At 45.7% G+C, this 10,575-nt stretch overlaps 1 protein-coding gene across 1 annotated transcript; it reads right to left on the reverse strand.

Annotated features, from left to right (window-relative positions):
• Nucleotides 1–4,149: 4,149 nt before the first annotated feature.
• FZD1 (frizzled class receptor 1) lies at nt 4,150–7,934 on the reverse strand. The gene has a single exon (XM_054991798.1). It carries the CDS (start codon nt 7,629–7,631, stop codon nt 5,817–5,819), a length of 1,815 nt encoding a protein of 604 aa, XP_054847773.1. The 5' UTR covers nt 7,632–7,934; the 3' UTR covers nt 4,150–5,816.
• Nucleotides 7,935–10,575: the final 2,641 nt, after the last annotated feature.

The following is a 10,575-nucleotide window of genomic DNA, read 5'->3' on the forward strand; positions in this document are numbered from 1 at the left end:
TCCACCACCTCTTTTCCCAGAAAAAAAGCCCTGACAACAACCATGTGAGATAGGTCAGGCTGAAAGAGTGTGACTGGCCCTGGGTCACCCAGCAGGCTTCTATGGCAGAGAGGGGGTTTAAAACTTGGGCTTCCCAGATCTCAGTCCAGCACTCTAACCACTACTGGCTTTAGTATAGTGGTTAAGAGAGCCAGACGAGGATCTGGAAAAACCCTGATTCAAATCTTCTGCCATGAAGCTTTCTGGATCAAATTGGGCTACTCACTCTCTATCTCAGCATAACCTACCTCATAGGGAGGGGAGAACCATTTGTGCCACCTTGAATACCTTGAAGGAAGGGCAAGATAGAAAAGTACTAAATAAATAAATATTGCAGGGTTAATAAGGTGAGGATTAATAAGTAGCTTTAAGGGCAAAATCCTAAACACACAATACAGAAATAAATCCACATACAAATGTGTAAGTTGTATATAAGTTTCCAGTATGTAATTCCCATAACTGAGGCCCATAGCAACATGTCCAGTCTTTTTAATAGAGGAAGTCAGTAGTTTTGAGTGTTGACACCATCTTCCCTCAAGAGAGAAAGCTAATTTTTCAACATTGTGTCACAATTTACATAACCTGATTTTCTGTACTATAAACATTGAATTGAAATCTCTTTATTCTCTTTAAATGTTTAACTCCCTCCTATGTGGGTCACACACAATCATTTCTTTAAAGTGCCAAGCTTAGAATACAATAAAACTTATACAAGTTTATGAGTGTTGCACACAGAAGCTAACATGGCATCATTCCCAGCATGTAATTGAAGCATGTGCTTAAGAGAATGTGAGACCAAAGCCTTCACGTGAAAATGTACATACTTCCCATATGCACACTGGGACTAGGAGCTCCCAGTTGGTGCAGTGGTTAGAGTATTGGACTAGGCTCCAGAAAACCCAGGTTCGAATCCTTGCTCTGCCATGGAAGCCTGCTGGGTGACTTTGGGCCAGCCACATACTCTCAGTCTAACCTACCTCACAGGGTTGTTTGTGAGGAAAAAATGGAGGAGAATGCTGTAAGCTGCTATTGGGGAGAAAGGCAGAGAATAAATGAAGTAAGTACATTAAAGAATTCTATTACAATGATTGTTTAACGATAAGAAATAAGAACTTTTCCGTGTTAAAGGAAACAGGGATAGTCCCCTGCTTTTGATGAAGCATGAAAAGAGAAAGGTGGCACATCAACCTTATGGCAAGGGAAACACCAGTCTTGCACACCTCATTGTGCATGTAAGGAGTTTCTACTTTGCCTCTTTCCCTGGGAATGTAAAGATGAGGGTAAATTTTACAGGGGAAGTGCCAAAAGCAGCAGTTCAAAGCATTCACTTATCTACTCAGTAATACTTCTTGGATTGTCCAGAACTCTTCTGAGGCTTCATACATCATGGAGACCACCTGCAGAGGTGTGCTCCTATGTATCCAGGTGCTTTGAGGCCATGGGACTAAGGAGTGTCAGCCTTCACTCAAACCATGCATATCTAGTTTACTAATGCTGCACTTGTCTGTCTCAGCACATGGGCCAAAGCCTTTGAAAAGTCATGTTGACCAGCTGCATAGATGAGGCTTTTGGTAGTCTCAACATAGCTACCTGCATAGCTGAAGTGGCCCTTAGTCAAAAAGCCAAAACACCTAAGTGTTGATGTGTTAAGGCACTACATTCTTGTATGTTCAGGCATTTGCCAATAACTCATTATAGTCAAGGAGTGTCACTTTTCAATTACAGCACATTTAAAGTTCTGAAAATAAACACTGCAGCCCTACAGCTAGTCCCTGTGATGCAGTGTCTAATAAAGCAATCATGAGCAGAGTTATGCCTTTCTAAGTCAATGGACTTAGAAGAGTGCAACTCTGTTGAGGACTGCATTATAAGGCTGCAATACAGTGAACACCCAGGCATAGGCACTTTGGAGTAAACATGCTTCAGATTACACTGTAGGACTATATTCGCACGTTACTTGCACAACACTAGAGGAAAGGAAGACATCTTATGTACATGGGTGAGTTGGGCCAACTGGACTCAATTTTCCCCTATACTAAGGGATTGGCCCAATCTCTCCTAATTCCTGTAAAACTTTTCAAAATGGATCATGTACTTTTTGCAAAACATCTATACACAGAAGTCAATTCTGTGTTTATTAGAAGGCTTAATGTCAGGTAAGTATACAAAGGATTTTAGTTTTAAGATACCTGAGTGCTAGAATCGCCATGTTTACATTGTGTTCCCTTGAAAATACAGTGACCCTTCGTGCAACGAACCATGGTGGGCTGCCCTGAATAGCTGCAATGAAATGAATGGGCATTGCATAGGAACACTACTGGGTAGGTGGTGCTTTTTATTTATTTAAACATCACCTCTTTCTATAAAATATCCAAATAGAGGAAGTATCATCTTTTGAATCCAGAAGGCCTATGAAAGTATTAGGGTGAACATACATAGAAAAGACTATGCATGTTTTGATTGTAAACAACTGCTTTTTCCCTTGAGCAGAAGCATCACGGCAGATTAAAATCCCTGTAGTACAGAATGCAAGACATAGGTGTAAAGCAGAAGTGAAGCTGACAACACAGAGCACCACTGCCATAGAATAAATTATGGCTCAGCATCTGCCTGCCCAGGCTATTGTGCCCCAACATGCTGTTGAGAGGTCTAATTAAAGCAGGCTCTCTGGTGAGCTTTGCTTTCTGCTCTTGGAAAGAAAAACCGAGTTTCTATTTGACAAATATTCATAGGATCAAAACCAGATTATACTGCTACATATATTATTTGGGAAGGGAATGCTGGAGAAGGAAACTTTCCACCACCTCAAACATGGTCAGCTCCGTCTAAGCCTCTCTGACATTCTTTCAGCTGCTCCCACATATAGTTTCACAATGGTAAAATGCTGAATGGTCATAAAAAGACAGGTTTGTATGTCTCCATCCTAGATAAGACATTGATAGGAGAAAGTATGTATGAGAAATGTGTACAAAATACTCAGAGAAAGGTATGCATAGAGGAAAACAAAGGGAATTCACTGAGAGTTTTAGAACTCAGATACTCCAAAATTCTAAGATTTATTATATGGAAATCTCTCTGTCTGCTAAGTGGAATTTACAACCAAATATGCTCCTAGTATTGCAGCTAAGGGTTTCTTCTATCACTTTCCATGATTCATACATTAATTTAGTTTCAGGCCAGAGCTCTGTACAAATAACTGATGTATTAAAATTATAAAATCCATCTGATCAGAACCTAACTGTGTATCAAATGAAAAACATTCTGCCTTAGTTAACTGCCACCAAAGACAGTGTTCACTATTTGGAGACGCTGGATACATCTTTATGCTAGCAGAGTTTCATTTAAAATACAGGTTGGTATGATGGGGGTGGGGGGAGAGAGTGACTTGCTATTAACCTTTTTTTTCCTTCTTGCACAACTGAAGTATATATTCCTACAAGCAGCAAAATAATATTAAAAATGCTATCTAGTTAAGGGCAGAAATCGTCTCAGTGTATCAATCCAAATAAAACTGATGAACCACTGTGAAAATGAAAGAAATTCTCCAACCTCCACCCCCAAACTGGAATACAGATTTTTTAAAATCTACCATACTGCCTGCTGCTCAAAAATATTCTACATGGCAACAAAAGAACTGCTTAAAAGAATCTTACATAGAGATCTGCTGGTATTTTGGCACAACAGTCTAAGAACAATGTTAACAGCGCTAATGTTTTCATATCTGTATTAAAGAAGCAAGAAACAGGGTTTCTAATTGCTAGTATAAAGAAACAAAAAGGGCACGCTTTAAACTTCTGTTAGAGAGAAAAAGGAATTTTCTCACCATCAGCAGTATTTCCTTCATTAATTCTAAACAGTCTACATTAGGGGTTTAATTGTAACAGTAGATCTATACGGTGTATGCAGCCTCCCCCCCCCCCCCAGTTTTTACTTGATTTAAATAAACCCTAGTTTTAATATTAAAACAATACAGTAAGTATGAAGAATATTAAAAAGGACAATATTCAGTGAAGAATATTAAAAAGGACAAGGAATTTTTGTACAAAACCTCAATTTATTTCAAAGAAATTAAAAATATGTATTTTATATATATATATTTATATATATAAACTTTCTATTCCTCTATAAATATAAATGATTTTGATAGTGAACAGAAAGAAACGCATATCAAATTCACATTGTTATGCATTCTAGGGTATGGTAAGCCATAGATAATATTTATGACAGGTGCTTATATAAAAAGTTTGTAACAGTACAATCAGAAAAGCAGCAAGTCTGTTTTGCCATACAAAGGACTAAATATTAAAATGTGTTTGCCAGTTAAATTTGACGCATCTTTATAAACCTGTTAAGGAAATAGCCGTAACAGTTCAGAGAGAGAAAGAGCAGTCCAATCACATTTGGGCTCTCTTAGCTTTACATATAAATTAGTATTCTGAAATGTCAAGCTTGTAGATTCTTTGGGTCTCGCACCCACTCATTCAGTTTATATTTCTTTTTTGCTGGTGCCATAAATTATTATGCTTTTCAATCACTATTAACAGGAAGGAATTAAGCTTCACCAGCTCATAAAGATTTCTAGAAATGAAATGTTAATGTTACAAATACTCTGAATAAACCAAGGAGCAGAGAACTTTTGATTTCTCCCTTTATTCTTAGCCATGCTGAGCTTGTCTCCAAAACCAATGCAGCGGTCCCTGGTAGCTCTCCTCCAGCAAAACGGTTATTAACAAAAAACTGTTAAGAAACAGACCGCCAAATCACACTGAACACAGAAAAGCTTCCTTTCCATCCAGCCACAGAGCAAAAATGAGAACCAAATGGTTTGATTTCTGCAGAAGAGAAGAACTGCTTCTCCTTGGCTTGTACACAAAGTTAAAAGAGTTGGGTTTCTATGACAGTTCTTAGAACTATCAGACATGCAGTATGGCTGCAGCTGCAAAGAAGCTTTCATTCACAGCCTTTCAATTTCATGCATTTTAAAACAGGTCACACCTTTTGTTAGAGCTTGGGAGGCTGTTTCTCACTTAAGTTTGCTTACTGAAAAATGTCTTAGGCAAGTAACAGGAACCCAACTGACTAACATAAGTCACCCCCCCATCCCCGGCCCCTCCCACAGAGGAGCTAGAACAGGTAAAACTGCTTCTTCCTTTATTTCTCCAGGCCATACAGAGAATGAGAAGGGTTAGCCTCTTCCACTCCTTGCCTGTATTTGTTATGGAGCAGAGATCAAGTGCCTGCAACTTCCCAAAGATCATTTGGGATATCATGCAAATGATTTGGGTATTACAACCACTTATGAAACAAGTCAGTCTTGATTCGATTTGAAAAGCAACAAGTGGGCAGGGGAGAAAAGAGGACTGTTTTGGTTCCTATGTTTTCATCTCATGCTTAAAAAAAAACTATCTGTTTTCCTTTCTTTTTTTAAAAAAAGTCTGCAAATGGGTTAAAAACTTCAAAATAATTACGAAAGTGAGAACGTTGCAATTTAAATACAAATATACTTACAAAATCTTACAGAGCCTATTTACAACACTCTCAAAGGTAAATCCCCAACTTTATAGTAAGTTTAGTCCCAGCTGAAGAAAGGGAGAAAAAGGTGTGTCCTTCCCACCAGCGTCTTTCCTTTCAGATCCTTTTAGGCTGAGAAGGTTGGGGAGAGGGAGGGAGGGAGAGTCGAAGGAATGGTTGTGTGAGGATCTTCCCTCTCTGGCTGGGACAATGGGCAGACATAGCAGGGGCCATTTGCCTGCTCGCCTTAATTGGGTGTGTGAATTTCACACAGTCGTTTCCCCTTGCTTACTGTTGGTGAGTCTGGTGTAAAACTTTCTCCAAGAATTGAGCGTCTTCCCAGACCAAATCCAGAAGCCGGAAGTTATGCCTACAATTAAGGTCATGAGATATTTGATCATGAAGACGGTGAAGTCTGGACTCATGGGAGAATGGTGGTGGTGGTTAGGACACAGGATGGCATAGCTTTTGCAGCTCTGGGCAAACCAACTCTTTTCCCACTGTTCCCTGAAAGCTTGCTCGTAAAAATAGCAGGCAATTACAATGGTGGCAGGTACTGTGTAAAGGACGCTGAAGATCCCAATCCTCACCATCAGCTTCTCCAGCTTCTCTGTCTTGGTACCGTCATGCTTCATGATGGTCCTGATTCGGAAGAGGGACACAAATCCAGCCAGCAGGAAGGAGGTGCCAATGAACAAGTAAACGAATAAAGGAGCCAACACAAAGCCCCGCAAGGCGTCCACGTTGTTGATGCCCACAAAGCAGACGCCACTGAGCACATCCCCGTCCACCTGCCCCAAGGCCAAGATGGTGATGGTTTTGATAGCCGGCACAGCCCAAGCAGCCAGGTGGAAGTACTGGGAGTTGGCTTCAATGGCCTCGTGGCCCCACTTCATGCCGGCAGCCAGGAACCAGGTGAGGGAGAGGATGACCCACCAGATGGAGCTGGCCATGCCAAAGAAATAGAGCATCATGAAGAGGATGGTGCAGCCTTCCCGCTTGGTGCCCTGGGCCACAGTGCGCGAGCCGTCCTCGGAGAAGCGCTCGTTGCAGACCACCTTCTCCTCCAGCAGGAAGCCAGCGATGTAGGCTACGGCCACAGCGGTGTAGCAGCCCGAGAGGAAGATGATGGGCCTCTCCGGGTAGCTGAAGCGCTTCATGTCCACCAGGTAGGTCAGCACCGTGAAGAGGGTGGAGGCGCAGCACAGCACCGACCAGATGCCGATCCAGGTGCGCGAGAAGCGCAGCTCCTCCGGCCCGAAGTACATGAGCCCGTAAGGGCGGCCGGGCTCGCAGGGGGCCCCGCAGTCCTTCTCGCCCAGGAAGCGGTAGTTGAGGTAGGCCGGCACCTTGAGGCCCCGCGGGCAGGTGAAGCGGCCGGCCCTGTCCGCTAGGGGGCCCCCGGCCCCTCCGCCCGCCGCCCCGCCGCCCCCGGCCCGCAGCTGCGGGTTGCTGGTCCAGAGCTCGGGCCCGGGCGAGGGCGAGGGCGTGCCGCGCTCGGAGGTGTTCTGGCCCACGCAGAGCTCGCCGGCGCCGTGCACGGGGAACTTCTCGCAGCGCAGCGTGTCGGGCCACTGGAAGCCGAACTTGTTCATGAGCGCCTCGCAGCCCTGGCGCGCCCGCTCGCAGAGGGAGCGGCAGGGCGGCAGCGCCTGCTCCAGCACGGTGCAGACGGGCGCGTACATGGAGCACAGGAAGAACTTGAGCTCGGCCGAGCACTGCACCTTGACCAGCGGGTAGAACTGGTGCACCTCCAGGCCGGCGTCCTCCTGGTTGGTGTGGCCCAGCAGGTTGGGCATGATGGTCTGGTTGTAGGCGATGTCCGTGCACAGCGGGATGGTGATGGGCTGGCAGTAGCCGTGGTCCGGCACCGAGATGCCCCGCTCGCCGTTGTACTGCTGCGGCTGCGGCTGCTGCGCCTGGCCCCGCACGGGAAGCACCGGCGCCTCCGCCCAAAGCAGCAGCAGCACCGCCAGCCGCAGCGCCAGGAGCAGCCGCCGTGGGGGCCCGCCGGCTCGGCCGCCCGCCCTGGTCGCCGCTGCCGCCCCGCCGCAAACTTGCACAGCCCACTTCTCAGCCATACTTGGCCGCCTCCTGCCGCTGCTCCTCTCGCCGCCGCCGGCTGCGCCTCACGAGCCAGGCTGCTGCTCCTTGCCTTCGCCTTCCCCGGCCAGCTCAAACTTGAGACTCATGAAGGGGAGGCGGCGGCGGCGGCGCGGCAGACGGGAAGGGGCCACCCCGGCACGATCCTCCACTCCGCCGCCAGCCACGCAAGAGCGCACGGCAGCTCCGGCTGCTCTCGACGCTACTCCTGCCGCCGCAGCCGCCTTTTCTTCTCCCTCCGCCACCGCCGCCGCCTGACCATTTGTGGCAATCCCTCAAGCCCTTCTCGCTCCCTCGAACCGGTTTCCAGGCGCCCCGCAGTCTGCCTTTCACCAGAAGGGAGGAGCCTTGAAACCGACGCCTAAGTTGCCTGCGTAAGGGACCGTCGCCCAACATCGCTCCTCGCTTCCGAGCGGAGGAGGCGGCGGCCGCCCCCTTTCCTCCCAGCAACTTTTCCAGGACGCGACGCAAGGAGGGGGGAAGGGCGGGAGAGGGGCCCGGGTGGCTGGGCTTGCTTTGCCGGGCAAGAAGAAAGGGAGACCTGGGGAGGAGCTTGGCCCCATATGCTGGGGACGGGGGACGAACAGAACAGAGCAGACAACTGCTTGTCGATTTTACGTTTAAGTTTTTTCCAGTTAGCGCTAATCATTATCATCGTTTTTTCAAAGGAGGGGGGCGGGACAAGCCTTAAGTCCGGGACAGATGTTTGTGAGTTCGCGTTTAGAGTCTGCGACTTGGGGGGGAAACGCTCCTATGGGGAATCGTTTTTCACTTGGAAAACAAACAAACAAACAAACAAACAAACAAACAAACCATACTGAAAACTTCATGATTGTTTCCCGATGCAGAAAAACCCTTTGAGGCTTCTTAGCACTTGTTTTATTGCTCTCTTCCCATCTGCACTCCCTACCCCACTCCGATTACGTGTAGAGTCGTAATTAATTTTTTTTTTGGAAAAGCAAACATTAAGTCACAGCTTTTTCCCAGAAATTAAAATTTAAACTACTCTTCCCGCCCCCCCTCAAGAACTTTCAGCCTGTATTTCTGGAGGGCACTGATGTCAGATTCAGAAATAGAAGTGGGCAAATAGTTCAAGGAACTGAGGACTAACCAAGAAGCAGCTTTTGAAACCACACTTGCTAGGCAGGGAGTAAGAACCATGTGTGAGGGACTTGCATTCAAATACACGTGGATGGGTTCTGGCTGCAGCACATTCCAAAGTATTAAAAATTTACACGATACTAGATTTCCCCCCCAAAGGTGACAATTTGGTTAGGTGATTATGATGTTGTGACAATTGGTTTAGCATCTTGTGTGCTTCACTGCCTTCAAATGGGAGAGGCAGGAAAACAGGACTTAACTGATGTTGGTCTGTCATCTAGTATTTAGAGGTATTCTTTGCCTTTCTCTCCAAGAGATGGAAGAACCTGCAGTCAAGTCACAAGCAACTCATGGCGACTCCATCGATGAGCAGTCCAGGCAACAAACAAGCAGAGGTGGTTTGCCCTTGCCTTCTGTTGCCCAGCCAGCCCAGTCTTCCACCCCCAGCCCCAGCTTAGCTGCCGAACCCGGATGAGCTCAGGCTAAGATGGGCTATTTGCACTCCTCTTCTCTCCAATCCAACATACTCATTTTCCAGGATGGTGGAACTGGATTGTGAGTCCCTAAGGCAAATGTCTCATCTACACTGCTTTTTAACAGCTGTTTTTAATACCCGTAAAATGGGAAGGAGAATATGTCAAAGACTGAGGTGGTATATTTAAGAGAATGAACAGTGATCCAGGCAATCAAGGTTCAAATCCCATCTCTGTCACTTTAAGCAAGCCATTCTTTCAACATCAAACCCCACCCCAACCTGCAGTAATGGGATACTGGAATACCTTACAGGGCTGTCTTAAGCATTACTGTGCATTTTGAATACATACAAGTTTTCTCATCAGAATAAAAAGTGGCTCCCAGGCACGTTTCAGAAGGTCAGTGAAGTTATATGGGGGCAGGGAAGCTCGGGCCCCCTTTCCCTGCCATGCTGATATACATCAGGCCATGCATGCCTGGGAATGAAGTTCTCGCCACAGAACTCCCAAACAAAATCTGCCTGCACTACACATGGATTTTGTATGGGTGGAACTGGACATAACTAAATGTTTGACAGAACTGCTTGCTATCCCAAAGGGTTGCCAACCAACACTGCCTCCTCCATTTTTAGCCAATAATAAAGATTTATTTATTTTTATTGTAGATTACACAATGTAAATCAACATGCTTAATGGCTGGGACATGCAATAAACAATACACTAGGCTATGGATAGCAGAAATTTGAAAATAAACATAATTTTGAATACACATATTAAACATTACTGAAACAATACATTAGAAATTTAGCATGCCATTAAACAATGCAGAAACTACCCAGTAGGAGCATATTTACATCAGCTGACAGGACCCAGTAATATAGTCTACAGTCCCTGTCCCTTTACCAAAGAATGTTTCTGAGCCATTTCTTACAGCACAGCCCAATTATCTGAGTGAAAAAGCCCTCCTGATTAATTCAGTTTTGCAAAGTTTGAGGAAAGTCGAGAGGATGAGAGCTCTCCTCTTCAGACAGGCCATTCCACAAGGTGAGGCCACCACAGAGAATGTGTATGTACAGGCAGCAAACAATTTTGCCCAATTGCAGAGTGGTATCAGCAGAAGGCCCTGTTCAGATAAGTGAAGCTGCCATGGTGGAACATAGAGAGGAGGCAGTCCTGCAGATATGAGAGTCAAGGAGTATAAAGGGCTTTATAAGTGATAGCCAAAACCTTGAACTGAGTCCTGTAACTGATGGGTAGTGAATGGAGTGACTGCAGAAAATGCATGTTTGCCCTAGCTCCTGTTAACAGTTGAGCTGTGGAGTTCTGTACCATCGGTAGTCTCCAGGTT

Source organism: Eublepharis macularius, chromosome 11 (genome assembly GCF_028583425.1).
Source record: "Eublepharis macularius isolate TG4126 chromosome 11, MPM_Emac_v1.0, whole genome shotgun sequence".
Classification (NCBI taxonomy): domain Eukaryota; kingdom Metazoa; phylum Chordata; class Lepidosauria; order Squamata; family Eublepharidae; genus Eublepharis; species Eublepharis macularius.

Excerpts from the sequence above, each read along its gene's own strand:
- FZD1 (XM_054991798.1), bottom strand. The coding sequence starts at position 7,631 with ATGGCTGAGAAGTGGGCTGTGCAAGTTTGCGGCGGGGCGGCAGCGGCG.